Genomic DNA, 21,803 nt, shown 5'->3' with positions numbered 1-21,803 from the left:
GGCAAGGTGCTCAAGCGAGGGTGTTGCGCAGGTTGCATGGCATTTCAGGAGCGATGTCTCGCGAACGGGTCTGCTCCAGGTCTTGTGCAGGCCTCTGAACACTTCCCAGGCGAAAAGCTTTCTTCTCCCACATGATCAAAGTCTGACGACTTGGTGGCTCCTTACCGAACCGTTCACGAAACCTATCCATCACCTGCGGCATATTTTCGTTTTTTGTGCTTCTGTTCATGGACTCATACAGATGTCACTAAGCGCTCCTCCAAAGTGAAGTCACAGGTATCTGCCATTGTTGTTCACCAAAGACGGAAATGCGCGACAATGAACTGGTCAACGCACAGACTTTATTCTCCCTCCGCGGGCAGTCATGTGGCAGTTACCCGGCAGACACTTGGCTATTCACGTGAGGAGCACTGTTGCCATATCAATAATCAGGATGGGAGGCAAAAATCTTAAATATCTTACCATCTTACAATGTTACACGCAATTAGTTCGGGTGTAAAGGGACTTTCTAGCCACACTGTAGTATACAAGGAAGGCGGTTTTCTGTATATTTGGGTTTTCTTACCCTATTGCTGGTATCACAAGTTTCCCCTTGTAGGGAGAACTACCCGGTCTTCGGACGCTGCCATTTGCTTGAGATAGTTTCTCAAGCTTCGGCTCTAGTTGCTTGCCAAAGAAATTGTGAATAATCTTGGAAGGGTTACCCGTTTCAGATTTGTCATCAAATCTGCGTCAGTGAACCTACAACTCAATTTACCGATTTTGTTTATTTTACGTCGTTTTTCTGCCACTTATTGGTAATCGTGAAGATGAGGATGAGTGATGATATGATGAAAAAAATGAAGGGAAACTAACAAAGATCGCCCATACTCGGCATTGGATTTCGTCGTAGCACGGTATGCTAACCAGCCCATCACGGAGGCTGGCGGACCAACAACTCAAATTTTAGTGCGTATGACAACAGGATCTCAACAATAAATGTGGGTATGTATATATATATATATATATATATATATATATATATATATATATATATATATATATATATTCACATAAATACGTATATATCAGAGATTTTAGGTTGCGGTAGTAATTTTTTTAAGTTTGTTATTGTCTTGAGTGATTTGAAAATTGTCGTAAGTATCTTCTGAAATTTCACACTGCACTATTTTTAGTTTTCATTTTATCAATTTATCCAGGAATAAAAAAAATCAATCAACAAACCATGAAGCAAAAAAGAGATCAGAAATATATTCCAAATAATTTTACTACTTCTGAAATCGAAGGTAGCGTGCAGCACGCTAATCTAAAACTGGGGTAAGTGTTTCCGATTTCCTTAAGGCTGGACAGCAATAGCATAAACGGTCGAAGACAGATTACCGCAGTCTCCTACCGTGCGGAAGACTTGATGTTCCAACGAAAACAGGGGAATTGTTTTCTCAATATATTTTCTGCAGAATCGACAGTACAACAAAACATGAAATCGTGCAATTTCAATATAATTTATGTTTGCCTCTTGCTCATTTTACGTCGAATTCTACTACTTAGGTTAACCGTGTTGGTGAGAGATCATGGGCGGCCGCAGATCATTCTCTACACGGGTGGTCTCAATATTAAAAATTTGCGTCATGAACATAGGCGTAATGTCATGTTTACAGATCATTGTAAAATAGAAATATTTTAAAACAGATGGCAATATAAAGAAGGAAAAGAGAAAGAGAGAGAAATAGAGAAATGAAGGAAATATGGATATAGAGAGGGGGAATAGAGAGAGAGAGAGAGAGAGAGACAGAGAGAGAAGGAAGGACAGAAAAATGTTGAGCTCGAGACAGAGCTAGAGAGAGGCGGAGAAGGAAAGGGAAATCATATAGTTTAGAGCGAGGTGAAAAGAAAGGAAAGAGGAAAAGAGCTCGAGAGAGAAAGAGAGTAACAGACAGACAGGTGGAGAAGTAAACGGAGACAATAGAAACTAAAGTGAGGTTGAAAGAAAGACAACATAAAGAGAGAGAGAGAGAGAGAGAGGTGAAGAAGGAAAACAAAATAAAATTAACTCGATATACAGAAGGAAAGGTGTTCTAGAAAGATAGAAAGAAAGACAGAAGAACGGAAACAAGAGAGAGAAGGCAAATGAAGAACAGAAACTGAAGAGAGAGAGAGGAATCAGACAAAGAAAGATAATAAAATGAGGCTCAGGAAAGAAAGATAAGGGGAAAAATTACATAGAGTAAAGAAACGAAAGAGAGCAAGATAGGCAAAAATGAAATCGAAAGTAGAACGAGAGATATAGTACTTACAAGGCGACAACGTTGTCACTACGGTATGTGCGTGAGAGAGAGAGAGAGCGACAGTGCTTGTTGAGTCCGTGACCGAGATTTAAGTGGTTGACTTTCAATTGCACCACCAAAAGTTCCGGGTTGGAGTCACGGCCTGAGCATTGGTGTTCTTTGAGAGCGTGCATTCATCAGTTTCGTTTGGTAATCATCCTCATCGTCGCGACTAGCCGACAGTGACAGGAAAACAACATGATTCAGCTCAAATATAATATAACACATGATAGAGAAAGGAGAGATTAGATTTAGAAAAACATGTGTAATGCAAGTCACTAAAACTCTCCCCCCCCCCTTTGAAGAAAATTCCAAATCCCTGTCTTTAGGTAAATTTATTATTGGTTGAAGGAGTCAGGTTAAAGACATCAAATATCTAGTTAAATTACGTCAAGAAATGTTAGTCTACTATAAGATAACCGCAGTTGAAATACACGGCATTATTTCCGTTAACTGAGGCTCAATGTAGTGAAATCAACTACGTCAGTCAAATGCATCTAGGTTGTCTTCCAAAAGCACTTGACTTTAGGCTTGAATTGCTGGGTGTAAAATAAAATGTGCGAGACTCATGCACGAAATAAGATATAATTGCACATTTAATCGAGTTTACGATTGTGCATTAGAGTTTCCTACTGATGCCCACTGCACACAATCAGGCCATTGTTTCAAAATTGTTGTGGTGTGGAATCTAGGAATGCTATATTCTAATCTTAGTCCACTTCCAGGGCCTGTTGGAGCAAAGCAATGAGAACAGACAGCTCTACTTACCCTTTCAACGTCCCTGAACACCCTGATGAGATTTCGACCAGCGAGTTTCTCGATGTCCTTCTCCGTCCACCGACTGCTCCCCAGCAACTCTGCCAGGAGATAAGGATACCGCGATACATCCTCAAGTCCTTCTGGAGTTCTGCAAAGATATTGGGAAAACACATAAGTCTTGCTAAATAGCAAAAGGGCATCTTTGGATGCAAGCTGAAACTTCAAATGCACCACAAAATCAAGACTGGATGCAATGATTATAATACGTTATGAATATACATGCATCTTTGTCTTATCAGTCTGTTTATCTTCCTCACACGTTTAAGTAGCATATTGTTCTCTGTTCTTTGATGCACATGGAAATGCAAACATATTACGAGGGTCAGTCAAAAAGTTATTGCACTAGCATGAAAAAAATAGCGCATGCAATATGAAGAACAGTTCTAGTATTTACATGAATGGACACTATCAAAACTATCACAGAGTCTGTTCAAACATTTGTCATAACGTGGAACCAATTTGTCTTCACCTCATTCGAAGAATTCCCGTTCAACTTTGGATAACCATTATTTCATCGCAGTTTACACTTCCTGGCCGGAATGATGTCGCCGCTTCGCAAGTTCTTTTTTCATGGGCCCAAATACATGAAAATCGCAGGGCGCGAGGTCTAGACTATGAATCAGTTCACTTACATGTTCAACTTTGTCCCTCGTCTTAGCAGTTGACAGCCTTTTTCCTGGTAATAGTTCTCAATGTCCGTACGAACATTCTCGAACGACTCACACCATTTTACGATCGCCTTGCCCGAAATTGATATATCGTGGTACACTTCATGCAATTGACGATGAATCTCAGTGGGGTTACACCTTCTTGCCCACAGAAAACTAGTAACTGCATGCACTTACAGTTTGGGTACCACTTCCAACTGACCCGACGTGTACAAACTGATTACAGTGATCACAGCCACTTTCATCAAAATGTATGTTCCCGAAAGATGTCATGGGTAAGTGCAACTTATTTTTTGACTGACCCTCGTACATACAAATGCAATACCACGAAATTTCACAATGGTTCTAGGATCATAGATTCAGAGGATTAAGGTGCATTCAATAAATAGAGAGAACCACTTAATTAACTTATAATTAGTTCAATCTGAAACAACATTTTCTGAATATTCGTGACAACATTATCTACAAATAGCATGCAATCTTAATTCCTAATTGTACATTATCCATTGCTTATCTTTTTACCTAGTGCGTATCAGGAGAGCAATGCTTCACTTCTTTTCAAGTGAACTAACTATTTTATGTGTGTGGTGAGATCGACGAACCTGTGAATTTTACAACAAATACAGTGGGTCATCAAACTACTCAAACGTTCTTCCCAGGTTGGGTTCTATTTGTTTTTGTACCCTGTATTTCTTGATCTGCATGTCGCATTCATTCATCTAGATAGAGAACCTAACCTCATTTCGTACAGAGGCTTCTTTTCTATTCTCTATTAATTACATTGTTGTGTGTGCTACCTTACAACTTAAACAATGTCGTGCCCTTCACTTAAAATCGTAACCAGCGTGTTGTGCACTAAATTGTAAAGATTGGCAGCACACTGGACTCCATAATGACACTGAAATGGAATGTAAAACCGATGAATTAGTGAAACTAAAACGTAACATTTTACTTTCCTATCGTCACATGTGAAAATAAGTAAATAACCCGTGACGCAACACCTAACGACTTCCGGCGTCACTCCCACCAGAAGTGGGAGATCATCCAATCAGTAAGGGGTGACGTGTGGTCAGCACGACTAACCCCTAGTCGTTGTTTTAGGTTTCCATTACCGGTTTACGATACTCCTTCGTAGCTCCCAATTTCCACACGATGGTGGGTGACCACCGGTCCCGTACGCAGGCCGAAATCTCAGTAGAAAGTTGTTACGCTTTTCCCAGAATACCCGAAGTTGCGCGCGTTCCGTACCAGGAGCCCAAAGCATGACGTCTTAAACCACACGGCTACGGTCGGGGACTCAGCAGAGATGATATAAGCATTAAAATAAAACTAAAAGTGTATAATCTGTCCCGGCGATCGCTGGCGCAAGCGAATGAAACAAGTCTCTGTGCAAGTAGAGACGCGAGACGGCCCCACCAATGAACACGTGAGAGGAAACGGTATTGCGTGGAGGGAATAAAAGCGGCTGCAGTTACCAGAGTGTACTGCTTCGCTCTGCCCACTCGATCTCCCCTTCTCTGCCGCTATGCGCTGCCTTGCTCCACAGTTTCCTGGGATAGAGTATAAGTCCACTTTACGCACAGATATGCTACTCGGAACTAGACCTACAGTTTAAAGTGAGATCAAAATCACTGTGAGACCACGAAGCATCGAACCCGGGACTTCTTGATTACAAGTCGACAGCGTTATCACTACTGCCTTGCACATAATAATCATTATGTAATGTGAACTTAAAACAAATATTACGTTTTATTATCGTTTTGAGAAAGTGTTTTAAAACAATATACTTACAAGTTGATCCCATCATATCCGGCTCCGATGCCAACGTGATCCACCCCCGCCACCTCTCTAATGTGATTGATGTGAGCTGAAAGAGAAAACAGGAAAATAAATAAGTGAACGACGAATGGCCTCTAAGAAAATATTGAGATCAGCATATTCGCAGAAATAATGGATCGAAATGAAATATCTCTTTGAGAACAAAACCCAACACAGATCAATTGTCTCCCGAAAAGAAGTTTAAATTAAGCAAGCAAGTTCCTCATCTTATCGGAAGCTCCAATTCTCCATTGATTGATGGAGTTCCTAAGACAACACCGAGATGAAAAATGCTGCATTGATTTCCTATTCAGGGCTTATGAGGTAAAAAAAAAAATTCAAATTTAGTAATGAATTCTTGGATCTCGTTGATATTTTTCCGGTTTGTAAACCAAATTAGGAGCAAAGGAAGCGCAACTTGCTGCAAAATATATCACATGAATCTTGCTGGCGAGTTTCAGAATAATTTTAGAAGTCCAAGTGTAATCTGGAACAAAGTCAGATGAACTTTCCACGAAGCACAAACATGTATTTGTATCTTTTGTTATCCTGTATCGTTTATATTTTTGTACAAACTAGCAGGGATGTAGATGAACGATGAATTGAGGAAGGTCACATTAACAATTCTAACCCACGACCTCCAGTTCGACATGACGCTAATTTATCCAACTCGCAAATCTAACAATTTCCGATGCTTGAAGAATGAATATTACGGCTACGGTCTATAAGATTGATTGATTGATGGATTTGCTTTATTTTACTTCTTTTTGTGCCACTTTGGCTAATTTAAGAAGATGGGAATGACTGACTATATGATGAAAATTGATGAATGGACACTTCACAAACATCCACTCCTAGGCCAAGATTTGAACCTGGTACCCCTGGACGGTCTATTTGACATGTAGTATATAATTATAATACGTGGGTGACACTAAAAGTTTTTAGATGCGGCAACACTGATTGCAGCAATACATTGTCTCTAGGATATGTTGAAGTTAGTAGTCTGTGAAGTGTGATAATGCTGCAGAATTTATAGTTGTTAATTGTTGTGTGCCAGAAATTAGTCAATTATTGTCGTGTGTGTACAGTAAAACGGATTTAACACGGGAGCACTTCAGAGAGCAATGTTTTTTTACGATTTTCGAGCAGGTTTAACGCAGCAGCAATTTTATGAAAGGCTCCGAAATGCATTTCAGGAGGAAGCCCCATGCCGTGCGACTGTGTTTAATCGGTTTTTAGAATTTCGACGTGGACGTTAGAAACTCAGTGATGAATTACGTGATGGTGCTCCTGTGACAGCAACTTCTCAAGAAAACGTCGACAGAGTGCGTCGCATGATAGAGGAGGATAACCGGGTGACATATGCAGTTATTAGTGCAACACTGGGTATTGGTATGAGTCAGGTTCAAACGATCATGCATGACCGCCTTGGTGTCAGGAAGCTCTGTGCCAGATGGATCCCACACCATCTTACTCAGGAGCAAAAGCAGGCACGGGTCACATGGTGCATGAAAATGCTGGACAAATTTAACCAGGGACAATCAAATGCAGTGTATGACATCGTAACAGGTGACGAAACTTGTGTGTACTGTTATGAACCCGAGAGCAAACGACAGTCGACGCAGTGGATCTTCCCGGATGAAGACCCACCAACAAAAGTCAGGAAGGGACGAAGTGTTGGCAAACAAATGGTTGCCACTTTCTTCAGTCGGACGGGCCATATTTCAACAGTGCCGCTACAGGGACGTCGGACCGTTAATGCTGAATGGTACACTACGGTTTGTTTACCGGAGATCGTACGGAAAGTTCGTGAAAAACGCCCACGAAGTCGCATTATTGTGCATCAAGACAACGCGCGCAGCCATACAGCAGTACGAACAATTGAATTCTTCAAAGCCTCCAACATCGAAGAAATGACTCATCCTCCTTACAGTCCCGACCTCGTCCCTTGTGATTTCTTTCTGTTCCCTAAAATCAAGGATACATTACGAGGTTCTTCATTTCCTACTCCCGAGGAGGCAGTCACCGCCTTCGTTCAGTGCATTCAAGAGGTGCCTGCAGATGTGTTGTCCCAGTGCTTTCACCCTTGGTTTGAGCAGATGAACAAGTGTATGAACTGTCATGGAGAATACTTTGAAAAATTATAGCATTCATACTTTTGGTCTCCAGTGTTTTACTTGCGCGTGTCTAAAAAATTTCAATGTGACCTATCGTATTAACAAACATAGAAGTGGAATGGTTACCGTAACGCGCTATGACGCCAGGGGTCGCGGTTTCGAATCCCGGCCTGGGAGTGGTTGTTCTCTGTGAATGTTCCTTAAAAAAATTATCGTAAGTCATCCTTATAATCGCGATCAGTCAAAAGTGGTAGGAAAAATAACAATAATGAAATAAAAATCCAATTAAAGAGATTCCAGTTTGAAAGCTAACAAACAGTTTGAAAGTGATAAAAATATGCACCAGTGAAACAGAAAGTAAAATTCGTGTGGGTATTAATATGACTGACAAATTTACAATTCATGATGGGTTAAAACAAGGAGATGCATTATCTGCATTGATATTTAATTTTACCCTAGAATATGCTGTTAGGAAGGTAAAATAAACTAAAGAAGGACTAAAATTAAATGGTATGACTCCGTTGTTAGCATATGCAGATGATGTAGACTTATTAGGGGATGATATAAATACATTTAAGAACAATACTAAAATATTTTTCAAAACTGCTAAGGAGATAGGTTTGGAAGTTTACAAAGAGAAAATTAAATATATGCTTTCAGGCCGAAATCAAGTGTTAGGTAATAATCAAAATCTAATTATTGATAAAAGGAAATGAACCTGGCAAACTTTTAAAGGACTACGAGATAAGGATTGGAACATGGAATACTCAAACTATGCTACAAGCAGGAAAGATGATGGAAATGGCACAAGAAATGATGAAATATAAGATAGATGTAATGGCATTACAGGAGATAAGGTGGCAGGGAAGTGGAATTATAAGAAAACCAGAGTTTACCATGATATTTAGTGGAACCAGAGAAATAACTGGATTATTTGGAACTGGTTTTATGATTCAGAAAGAAACCAGCAAGAAAATATTGGAGATAGAAACAATAAATGAGAGAATCTGTAGATTGAGAATAAAAGGAAATTTTAGAAATCTAACTCTGCTGTCAATACATGCACCAACTGAAGAAAAAGAAGATAGAGAAAAAGAGATATTTTATGAATTATTATAAAGTACATATGAGAAAATATCCAAAAATGACCAGATCTTAATTATTGGTGATTTTAATGCTAAAATTGGGAAGGAGGAAGCCACATGTAAGGCTAGCGGAGAACATACTCTCCACAACATAAGCAATGAAAACGGAGCATATCTAATACAATTTGCTTTAAGAAACAATTTGATAATAAGTAGCACCACTTTCCCTCATAAAAACATTAATTTAGGAACTTGGAAGATTCCAGGAACCCAAGAAGTAAACCAAATTGATCATGTTCTCACCAATAAAAGATATAGGTCATCGATAATGGATGTCAGGAGCCTGAGAGGACCTAACATCGATTCGGATCACTACATGGTGCGAGCAAAAATAAGATTAAAAATTGTTAAAGTTAACAGAAGAAAACAAAGAATGTTAGGAAAAAGATGGGACACAGAGAAATTTAAAGATAGAGAGGTGCGTGAAACCTTTAGAGCCACCATTAATGAAAAAATTACTGAGCAAACAGAAGAAATAGAAGAGAGGAATAGTAATGAAGAATGGAAAAATATAAAATCAATAATACTAAAAACAGCTGAAGAGAAAATAGGAGAAAAGAAAAGAGAATATGGAAAACAATGGTTTGATGAAGAATGCGAAGAGGTCATCCAGAAGAAGAATGAAGCAAGAAATAAGAAGTTACAGGGAGAAACTAGAAGCAACTGTGCAAGATACACAGAATTAAGAAGAGCCGCTAAAAGAATATGTACTCAAAAGAAAAGACAATATTTAAAACAAAGATTAGAGGAAGTAGAGGAACTAGATAAAAAAAAATGAGAGAAGAAAATTCTATCAAGCCATGTTCAGTCTTACAAAAGAATATAAACCAGAAATTGAAGGATGTAAAGATAAAAATGGAGAAATGCTGTATGAAGAAAGTCAGATCAGAAAACGGAGGGCAGAAAGTTTCAAAGAAAAATTGTCAAGAAGAGAAAATGGAATAGAAGCCGGAAATACAGAACGGGAAACAGAAGAAGAGGAAGAAGAAACAATAGAACCACCAACGTTAGATGAAGTAACAAAAGCAATCAGGAGATTAAAAAACAATAAAGCACCAGGAAGTGATAATATGGTAGCCGAAATGATTAAACATGGAGGCGCACAACTATACCAGAAAATACACGAGCTGATTAGTAAAATATGGAGAAAGGAGGAACTACCGGACGAATGGAGACAAGGAACTATATGTGCCATTTATAAGAAAGGAGATAAATATAATTGTAGCAATTATAGAGGAATAACATTTTTAAATGTTGGATATAAAATATTCTCGAGCATATTAAATAAAAGGATACAGGAAATAATTGAACCCATCTTTGGAGAGTATCAAGCAGGATTCCGGGAAAATAAGAGCACTATAGACCAAATATTTGTAATTAGACAAATATTAGAGAAACATTATGAACATGGGAGCGAACTACATATGCTATTTGTAGATTTCAAACAGGCCTTTGATAGTGTACAAAGAGAAGAACTAATTAAAGCAATGGAAAGAATTGGTATACCCAAAAAATTAAGACAACTTGTACAGATGACTCTGATGGACACCTCAGCAAGAGTAAAAGTAAAAGGACAACTCAGTGAAGAGTTTACATTTGACAAAGGTGTAAAACAAGGGGACGGATTGTCGACTACACTATTTAATATAACATTGAATGATGCTATAAAACAGATTGACCAAAGAGGTACCATCTTTAATAAAAGCTCACAAATCTGCGCTTATGCAGATGTTATATCAATCATTGCAAGATCTATGAATAAGTTAATACAAGTATTTAACGACATGGAGAACTATACTAAGGAAATGGGCCTAGAAGTAAATATAAATAAAACAAAATATATGAAAATAGCACGAAAACCAGAAAGAAGAAAAGAAATAGAGATAGGTAATAAGAAGTTCAAGGTAGTACATGAATTCAAATACCTGGGAAATCAAATAAATGAAATAAATAACATAGGAAGATGCGTAGAAGAAAGGATCAGAGCAGGAAATAGAGCATATTATGCAAATAGAAATCTGCTGAAAAGTAAGATAATAACAAGAACAACAAAAATGAAAATATACAATACATTAATCAGGCCAGTAGTAACATATGGAGCCGAAACTTGGACGTTGACCAAAGATACAGAAAGAAGGCTAATGGTATTTAAAAGAGCAATATTAAGAAAAATATTTGGACCAACTAGAGAAGAAACAGGATGGAGAATAAAATACAACCACGAACTAGAGGAACTATAGTTCGCTTCATTAAAGCCAGGAGAATCAGCTGGATAGGACATGTATATCGCCTACCAAAAGATGCCATGCCGAGAAGAATAATAGAGAGTAAGCTATATTCAACTAAAAGGAAAGGAAGACCTAGAAGCAGAAGGAAGGAAGAAGTATGCACGGACCTAAACAAGATAGGAGTAACAAGATGAAAACAGAAATGCCAGGACAGACAGAAATAGAGGGACATAGTGGAGGAGGCCATGGCCCGACAGGAGCTGTAGCACCGGATGGTAAGGTAATTATTGATAAAAACTCGTTTGAACCAGTTTCCAAATTCAATTACTTAGGAGTAAAATTAACAAATGAAAATTATATTAAAGAGGAAATAAAAAGTAGGCTTAATTCAGGAAATGCATGTTACTTCTCTCTTCATAAACTTTTGTCTTCTCGTTTAATAGCGTAACGCAACTCCCATGCTGCGTTTGGGATCGAACCAAGAACCTCTAGATTTAATTGGGTGATGTAGCTATTTCTCATTCATCTCTCAGGTAGTTATCACTCGCTTGGACTAAATGTGATAAATGCAAGAGGTTACTTGTAAAGGAATGGCGATAGAAATTAACTTGGATTAGATATGGGTTTTATACTCTCCATGACTGAACCGATATGGATTGGTTAAGAAAAGGATATTACTTGCCTTACAAATATATGAAGATTTTTCCTACACTTGTCCTCTCAACTATCACTTGTCTGACCTCCCTATCAGACATCGAATCTCTCACACACCATCGTCCAATAATCGTTTCTAACTTTGCTTTTCTCTCACAATCTCCTATTCTCGTCAACTGATCACACCTCCTGACAATCCCAACACTCACCTAACGTTTGCCTAATTGCTTATTCTGCATACCTTTCTCTGCTTCCTGCTATGCTAAGACTTTATACTACTTACCCAATACCTTGGGTACGATACGATATCTAAGAAACTAAAAGTTAAAATATACAAAACAGTAATTTTGCCTGTAGTATTATATGGGTGTGAAACTTGGTCCCTTACATTGAAAGAAGAAACCAAAATGAGAGTATTTGAAAATAAGATCCTTAGGAAAATATTTGGGCCTAAAAGGGATGATTAGACAGGTGAGTGGAGAAGGTTACATAATTTAGAACTACATAATTTGTATTCATGTCCAGATATTATTAGAATAATAAAATCAAGAACACTTAGGTGGGCAGGCCATGTGGCACGAATGGGAGAGGAAAGAGGAGTTCACAGGATTCTTGTTGGGAAACCTGATGGTAAGAGACCTATAGGAAATTGATGAATGGACACTTCACAAACATCCACTCCTAGGCCAAGATTTGAACCTGGTACCCCTGGACGGTCTATTTGACATGTAGTATATAATTATAATACGTGGGTGACACTAAAAGTTTTTAGATGCGGCAACACTGATTGCAGCAATACATTGTCTCTAGGATATGTTGAAGTTAGTAGTCTGTGAAGTGTGATAATGCTGCAGAATTTATAGTTGTTAATTGTTGTGTGCCAGAAATTAGTCAATTATTGTCGTGTGTGTACAGTAAAACGGATTTAACACGGGAGCACTTCAGAGAGCAATGTTGTTTTACGATTTTCGAGCAGGTTTAACGCAAGGTTTAACGCAGCAGCAATTTTATGAAAGGCTCCGAAATGCATTTCAGGAGGAAGCCCCATGCCGTGCGACTGTGTTTAATTGGTTTTTAGAATTTCGACGTGGACGTTAGAAACTCAGTGATGAATTACGTGATGGTCCTCCTGTGACAGCAACTTCTCAAGAAAACGTCGACAGAGTGCGTCGCATGATAGAGGAGGATAACCGGGTGACATATGCAGTTATTAGTGCAACACTGGGTATTGGTATGAGTCAGGTTCAAACGATCCTGCATGACCGCCTTGGTGTCAGGAAGCTCTGTGCCAGATGGATCCCACACCATCTTACTCAGGAGCAAAAGCAGGCATTTCTATTATTTACTAATCTTATACATTACAGAAAGTATATTTTATTTCGCCACAAAACAGCAGCAGAATATATATTTCACTAACTAGTTTTACTTATACGGGGTGAGTGAAGTAGCTTTACCACCGGAAATATTTCGTGAACAACAATAAATATTCAAAACGGACTTTCACAGACAGAAAGTTAGGATAGAGGCTCATGAAATTAGCGGATACAATACATTCAACCACGTAAGTAAGTATGATTTTCAACACAAACTTACGTCTTTTTAGTGGAAACCCCTTATTATTATTAGCGCAATTTAAAGTAGGAGAAAAGACATTAAGAATTGCATTTGTTACATTGTAATGCGTGAATCACTTCCCAGGAAATTGTAACGTTGAGGGTAAGATACAACAACCGAACCTCAGGACTTCAGTCATGTGTCAATCGAAGGACAACATCAAGAATGAAAGAGGAAGAGGGATAATAAGTAACTTTTATTATGTATAACTATGAACGGTTTGTAGGAGCCCCTCTCCTAACTTCATGTCTGTGAAAGTAGTTTCTTCAATATTTTTGTTGTTCACTAAATATTCCCGGTTGTAATGTTAGGTGATTCACCCTGCATAATTTGAAAATGATAACAAGGAACTCACCTACAACATCCTGCATCGTAGCTGTTTCATTGCAGCTTATAAAGTAATTGTAAAAGGCCACCATGACAATACCTCCATTCTCCGCCTGCAAAGAAAACAGAGGTAAAGAAATTATTAGAAACCTTACATAACTTTCAGATTTACAAAATATATTCACTGCATTATATGTCGTGCTTAGGCAATGACTTGGGAAGGGGCAGGGGAATGGGAAGACAGCGTATGCCCTCGATATACGTCAAGGGGGTAGAATATTGTTTTGTCCGTCTCTCAATATTCACTCTCAGTATATTAATTTTAAATGGAGAGAGAGAACAACAGTGTACGTGTGTGAACGTGTATATATATTCTTGTGATAAATAATCTCAGCGAGATACTTCATAAATGGTTTATAAGAACCGGATAGCGATGGAGTCAAAGGATGGCAACTAATGATATATGCAAACAATGTGGATTATTTTCAGAAAGTTCATTTTTACGCTTTTGTTAATAGGAAAAGGATTTTAAGGTGCAAAAGTATTGTCGGGAAACGGAAAAAAAGGTTCTGAAAACGTTTCAAAAAGTTGCAAGAAAAGGTGCTGGCTCTCTTCTTCTGCGCCTTCTGTATATAATGCGTATACAGAACTTTTGGTTCTGCCGAATAATTTTTGTTGAAGTTTGTGTTTTCTCTCGCGGGTTTGGCGACGTTATCTTGGGAACAATTTGAGCTGCAATGATTATATTATTTCATTTTATAGTTCTCGTTCTACGCTACAAGATGAGACCATTGAATTTTATGGAGCTGCTCAAGAAGAGTGAAGACGGGATAAATGTGCTAATCTCACGAAAAAGTGAAAAAGGGTGGAACAAAGTGTTTTCATTTTACTTGTTTCATGTCCTACAATACATATCTCAAACGATTGGTATGAAAACAGCTATATAACCGTTACCTAGTTATAACCCTAGCAATACCAAGGGCGGCCTCTCAGGCCCATTGATTCATTTTTTGCGTATTGCATGTATATCAATCAATGTAAAAATTTTAAAAAAATGGAAATAGTTCTTTGCAATATTTAGGATGACATCGCGTGATTTTTCCCACAAATGTTCATTAAAAAGTTACTTTATTTCGTTGATATTGTTTATGGGCCTCAAAGGCCCACCCCTTGGTAATTCTAAGGAAAGATTTCGCAATGATGTTTTAAAGGTATTTCAATACATGAGAGGATATATTCAATTGCTAAACTATAGTAACAATTTGAAATAAGGAACGTATGGGTAGTAGAAAAATAAAAAAATATATATAACTTTGCTAGAATTTTGCACAGTTTAAGCATTGTTCGAAGTATCAACATTGTAATTTAAGAAAAGTAATAAATGTTACAGTAATTTACTATATTTACTTAAAAATCATTAAGTAATTTATCTTTCATGTATAATCCATAACAAAACATGAAAGTAGTGTCTAATTAGTTAACAAATGTGTACAAATGACAGAAAACACACATCAGTCCAGTTCCATTGAACTTTCAATAAAGGGCCTTATGCCCCCCTTCCTTGGTAATCCGTGTAACAAAAAATACCTTGGCATTGCTAGGGTTGTTCCATTAACGGTTTTGTTCACTAGTTTATGCTATACACTATGCTCAAGTGGGAGGAGGAATATGCGGCACTTCAGCAGTAAATGTAAACAAAGAATAACCTAATTACCTCACTGCCACTGTGCTAAACCGTATTAGCATTCCCCTATACCCTGTCCAAACTGTCTCTGGAGCAAGGCAATCACGTTTCCTCTCACGTTTGCATTGGTTTAGCCGTCTCGCGTCACTACGTGCGCAGAGACTTACTTTCGTTCGCCTGCTCCAGAGATCTATGGCACAAAGTGTAGTTAAACCAGTGACGGCGCTCTTTGGCGAAAAGTTCAACCATTTGCAGCAGCAGACTAAATCGAAATTTTCTGATTCTAAGAAGAAAAATATTATATCACTAAATATAACAAATAAGTAAGTTTAGAAACACTAATGCTTCAATGCAATTATAATTATTGTTTCTATTCCAAGATAAAGTTTAAAAAAGTATACACAACGGGCATACTATGACCATTTTCTAGGGGTGTGCGGGACAGAATTTTTTGGGTCGGGACGGGATCGGGATGGGACATTTTGTAAATTCCGACATTCGGGACTGGAAAAATTTATCAATTTCCCGACAAAGCCGTGAAATTTTCGGAACGGGAAATATACAAAATTTTCCGAAGTTCTGGATAGCTCGAATTCTACAACTCATTTTCACTTTAAGTGATTGTTTTCGTATTTCTGGTACAAAAACGAACAATCTTCGATAAGTTCCAGACATTTACAATGCAGAAAACGTCGATAATTAAAGACATTTAAAAATGAACATTCGGTATTTCCCGAATGCTTGGGGCCCCGAAAACTCGGGAATTCATTTCAGTTGGGATCGGGACGGGAATTTTTTTTCCCGATCCCGATCCTGACTTTTCGGGATGTTTCACACCCCTACCACTTTCTAATATTTGAAAAATATCTCATTTATGTTCATTGTTGGATAACAAGTTCTTGATCAGATCTATACATGTATTAGATATCCAGAATTGTATGTATTTTGGATATTCAGTTTTCGACAAGATCTTGATATGTTTTGAATATCCAGGATTGGATGTGTTTTGGATATTCAGTTTTGGAAGAGATTTGGCGACGTATTGGATATTCGGAATTAGACAATGTTTCTTACAACCAGTTCTCCACAAGTTTAAGCTGTGTATAAGATATAAAGAATTTGTCGAGTTTTAGATGTCCAGTTCTGAATATCCTATAGATGTCAAATGGATATCCAGAATTGGATATCCAGAAATGAATATCTAATGGACATCCATAATATCCATGAATCTGATCTGGACATTGTGGATATCCAATGGATATCCATGGGAGATGTGTGCTGTATGGGTATAGGTTCTCTGATTATGAAACGTTTTTAAATTCAAATCCACAAGACGATGTAAAAATGGGTCAAACTTGCACATTTTGCACCCTTTAATTTCGAAAGTACAAACGATATAGACTTGCGAATTTGCATTCTCGCCTCCTCTATGGCATACTGGTAACTTCGTCGCCTTGTAATCAAGGGGTACGTGTTCGAAACCTGATAGCAGCACATGTTACAATGGTTCGGAACTTTAAACTGTAGGACAACTATCGATTAACCTTTGTGTTCATAAAGTGCCTACATGCCTCCATCGGCTATCGAACCCGGGACCTCTTGATTACAAGGCGATGACGTTACCATAATACCCTCGGGGAAGCTCTGATTAGCATATGGAGGTGCAAACAAATTCTCAACAGTAGTAATTTTATTTCTGTTGTTCACGTACATAATGGTGCAATTAAATATATTGAACTAAAAGGACCATCGCAGGAATTGCGGGCTCTCCATTTCCTATGTCACTACCCCTTTAAACTTTTAGTAGCTTATATTATGACGGTCTAGGGTCATAATTCCCTTGTTGATATAATGTAAGTCAGCTTCAGTAAAATTCTGATGGTTGGAAAACTGATCTAACCTATCGAGATTGCTCGTCCATGGTGTGAACGCACACGAAACTCGGAGAAATTTACGGGAGAAGGCAGCTGCTTACTGAAATAACTTGATCTCGAAACTAGGGTTACAAATTTAACCACTAGAGGTCCTTTTTATATTAATCTAAAAAAGGGAGGAAACTAGTTGAATTAGTAGTAAATATTATTAAATTTTATTGTAGAACTTTTAGTTTATTCATTAGGAACTTAACAGCCATCAAACATTTATTTTTAAAATTACGTGAATACTTTTAATCTAATTATCGCTCGATGACATACATTTTGACTAATCATAAAGAAACGGTAGTGTTCGGAAACTCGGAAGCGGAAGTGATGGAAAAAGACATCAAAATATCTACGTCTCGAGTGAATATTCTAATGTTAAAATTCTAAAGTTGGGATATAAGTAATTGATAATTGTACCTTAACACACGCACCTGTAGTAGTTAGAAACAAGTGGACGTTAAAGTGATTTGCGTGTGAAAGTGTGATGGAATTTGGATATGAAGTGTTCGGAGACGGCGTGTGGTGTTGAAGAAACAATGAACGTACCCAGAGGATGGAGGGAAAAGCTGTTGGTTGACCAAAAAACAGCGCGATAGAATTGAGAAGTTTTGCACGGTTATGGACGAAAAACCAGAACGAAAGAGAATTCGTGACCACCCAAATGGGGATGCAGATGGATTTTGGTTATAATTAGCAGTGAGTAACAGCTGCGTGGACTGTGAAATGCGAAAGATGAGAGCTCGCCCATGAGGTAAGGCCATTCGTTCTATTAAGTGCAGCGACGGTCGAGACAAAGGAATCAGCGTCGGGTAAACCTACCTCCATGTAAATCGTGACGAGAGAAAATAAAATAAACATCACATACAATTTTTAGTTATTGTACTAAACTTTCATAAGTGTAATTCACACTACTGGATAGCAATGTTCAACTTAAATTCAGGAATGCATGTGGCTAAGCGGAAGCCGCCATATTGAAAAGAGAAAAGGTACTTTTCGTCAACGGAATTTTCTCTAGAAAATTATATCTAAACCATGCATAAAATTTTCCGCAGCTGGTAACTGAAGAAACGTGGCGAGAACAGTATTAATATTGATTGTACGATATCGTGACGACACGTATACATTTCTTCGCGTTGCTCGAGCATGAACAATTGGTATTAGCGCTATTGGGTTGGGGTGACGACCAGTGCACGGACAGATCAGATATGAAAAGCTACTAGAAAGTACAATTGATAATATTTGAATTTATTGAAACCTGCTTTGACATAATACGAGGTTATTTTGTAATATTTAGTTCGTGCATGTACTATTTAGATATACTAGGTGCAACAGCTGGTTTGTCAGTAGGACATGAGAATTTATTTTGACGTTTAATCTTAAATTCATTCTATTTTTTGAAAACGAGGTACATCAGGTATTCTATCATTTTGATATCTTATCAAGTACATTAAAGTTAACGTCATTGTTTGTAAATCAAGAATTAATAAACATAAATTGTCTATTTGGTACCAAAGGAATATTACTTAAACAAATTGCAACATTTGATGTAAATTTGGATTCATCACTAAATTGAATAAATAATTGAATGTACGAGTGAGTTATAATTCACCAAGGTGCTCATGCATGACGTCTAGTTCTCCATTTGTGAATATTTACTAACCATGTAATTTCTTTCAGGTGAGAGAGATGTCTGAGTGCTTGTTTGATATTAGTGACATTTTTCAAGCATGATACTTAAGTAGTTTAAATTCATAAATCATAAGAGTGAAAGTGAATTGACATAATCACGTTTTGCCGCGAATTGATCTTTCAGACTTACCAGGCATGATGCAGGGAAAGAGCGAGAACACTAATTAAGGGATTTTCAGTAACTGCTTTTTGCATCTGCTTAATACAGGGCGGTTTTCAACAGATTGACTAATATTTGAGTTTATCTTATTTCATCTTAAATCAAAGTGAATTTGAAACATAGTTATACTATTTCTTACTAGCAGGGATTGACTTGTTGAGACCAATTAATCGTCTCCGGCGAGACTGTACGGTTATTCTATGAGAGGAAACTGATCGCGAGAAAATTAGGTTGTTGGAATCTTGAATGTGATAGGTGGGAGTGATAATTTAGGAGAGATAAGTAACCTCACAGAATAGGTAGGCTTGGGCAACCTCGCTAGAGCGAACAGTTACAATATTTACAATATTAAAATATTTTTTGTACAACACATTTGCAATTTACGTTAGCAAATGGATCAACGTTTTCTCTGAGAAGACAAAAATATACTTTCCTGGTTGTTGGCCGGTTTCCTTTGTAAGATTGCAAATCCCTCACATTTCCACTCTTAATTGGCACCCTGGGTAAACTTATGAGTCCCTACGTGACCCTAATGTAAACACTAAAGCTTCCCCTTATCATCACACACTGTTGCACTACAAGGAAAGCCAAATGAACTTCCTTCCCACAATAGTAGCTGTGGACTCTTATTGCCGCGACAGAGGGTTCCGGTTGTCCTACACGACTTCGTCAAAGGCCTCTCCGTGGCTAAATTACAAGACGCAAGGACCCTTCACCTCTCATCAGTGAAAGGATATTGCGTTTTTAATAAAGTGTGCTTGTGTACGGAGCTCATTGTAATGAAAGCCTTTGGTTTGTGTTTTTGTGGTGTCTGTGAACAAACCACGGATAGAGTTGAGGAAAGCAAATTAAGATTTGAAAACATTCCGATTGTATGGACAGCATCAGAAAGTACAAAAGTTAAACATTTGTAATAATAGGAATTATCATCATGCGACGTTCATAGCTTCATGTAAATATCTCATAAAACGTACTGAAAGTCCCAATGTATTGTCAGGGTTGTAACTTCTGGGTTGTAACAATCCCACTGAGAGCTATTAGTAGCGCTACAGCGCAGAAGTGTCCGTGACTGTACTGAAGCGTACCCCATATTACTACCGCCATATTGAATTTGATTGCCGATTCAGCTAATTACACAACAAATTCTCTGAATGAGATAAAATTTGGCATATAGCTTCCTGTAGTGTATACATTTAAATTAAGTCAATTTAAAACTACAATCGCCATGTTAGAAAATGATCGCCCTTACTGGCGAATTGCGGTCGGTGGCAACCACGAACGGAATTTGCGCATGCGCAAACTGGACGAGTACACTGACAAATTAGGGTGACGAATGCAAGTAGAACGCGGAAATAGTCTTTGTTCCAATTCTAGTTTTAACAACTATCACAAAGCATACACAACACACACAATATCAGGAGATAATAAACAAATGAACGCATACACGAGAAATACTGATCTAAAACATAGCACCTAATTTCGTACATATTTCCACTTACTACCCCTTTCGTGCTTGGATTCGTCCACTCGAGTTAGGCAATTCTTCCGTGGTTGAACATCTAAAGATTCTTACTGGTGTCCATTTTCCAATATGGTATCAAAAGGTGCAGATAACATTACAATGCGGATAATATATTAAATAATGAGCCTTGAGTGTTTCTCCTATGTTTCTTGATATACTTCCAGAAAACTGGCTTGAACTGTTTGGCTGCGAGAGCATGTGTAAATGACGATTAGAATAAATTACGTTCATTGCCCTTTACCAATATTTAATAGAAACCATACAAGCGAGGGGGGTGGGCTGATCACGCACGAGCCAGTGAGATATCTAAATACTGATGCTTAAATGATAGTCTCATCACTGTACCTGTTCATGATCCCGCGATGCTGGCGCGCGGATTGGGATTTTTATTTCTTCTACTTGTTACTATTTCAGTTAATTTTGCTGATCTCTGTTCGCTAGAAATACACGTTTCATTTTATTCCTGAATAGTTATTCACTTAGATACAGCTTCAAAACGATCGATCTCAACAAAATGCCCCCATCCTCGTCTTGGCCTGTAAGTTAACGTCATTATATTGTGAAAGGTATGTATTATGTGGAGTATATTGGTTTATATCTTGTCGTAGTTAATCCAATGTTATATTTTATATTTTCTGCTTATATTGGAAACTTTTATTTTGCTATTTCTTACCTATGTTTCACTGCTGGTGTTGCGATACCTCCTAGATTTGTGATTTGTGTACTTTGTGATAAGTATTATATTGCAGGTTCACTTGTTTCTTTGCTAAATATATCTTAACATCGAAATTTCGGGCACGTAAATTACGATGACTGCCACCTGTCTGCAATTTTTTTTGTTATTTTTATTCATTAGTATGTATACTGTGGAGTAAAGTAAGTAATACGTTATCAGTAGTGTGTGTGCATGTATGGTATGTAAGTGCAGGTTCAATTGTTAAGATATGTAGGTTAATGTAATTCATAATACTATGATGGCAAATAATGTAATGTAATGGTACATATATTCCAAATTTGAACCTGAAATGTCAGTTTTTGCACCTAGATTACATTTGTTATTCCTTTAATGTTTAGTGTGTGTGTGTAAATTTTCTGTTAAAAAATATAGGAGA

At 37.7% G+C, this 21,803-nt stretch overlaps 1 protein-coding gene across 1 annotated transcript in view; it reads right to left on the bottom strand.

The window, feature by feature from the left end:
- LOC145980182 (dipeptidase 1-like) overlaps positions 1 to 21,803 on the bottom strand; it is a 319,741-nt gene that overhangs the window by 9,014 nt on the left and 288,924 nt on the right. Inside the window, exons 9-11 of the mRNA XM_083113214.1 lie at positions 13,743 to 13,827; positions 5,603 to 5,678; positions 3,093 to 3,231 (exon numbers count right to left, since the gene is read on the bottom strand). Coding sequence (XP_082969340.1) covers positions 3,093 to 3,231; positions 5,603 to 5,678; positions 13,743 to 13,827 — 300 coding nt within the window. The remainder of the gene's footprint in view (positions 1 to 3,092; positions 3,232 to 5,602; positions 5,679 to 13,742; positions 13,828 to 21,803) is intronic.

Source organism: Lepisma saccharinum, chromosome 27, assembly GCF_977018435.1.
Source record: "Lepisma saccharinum chromosome 27, izLepSacc3.1, whole genome shotgun sequence".
Taxonomy (NCBI): domain Eukaryota; kingdom Metazoa; phylum Arthropoda; class Insecta; order Zygentoma; family Lepismatidae; genus Lepisma; species Lepisma saccharinum.
Note: the sequence above shows the minus strand (reverse complement) of the source record. Positions and strands in the feature narration are given on the sequence as shown.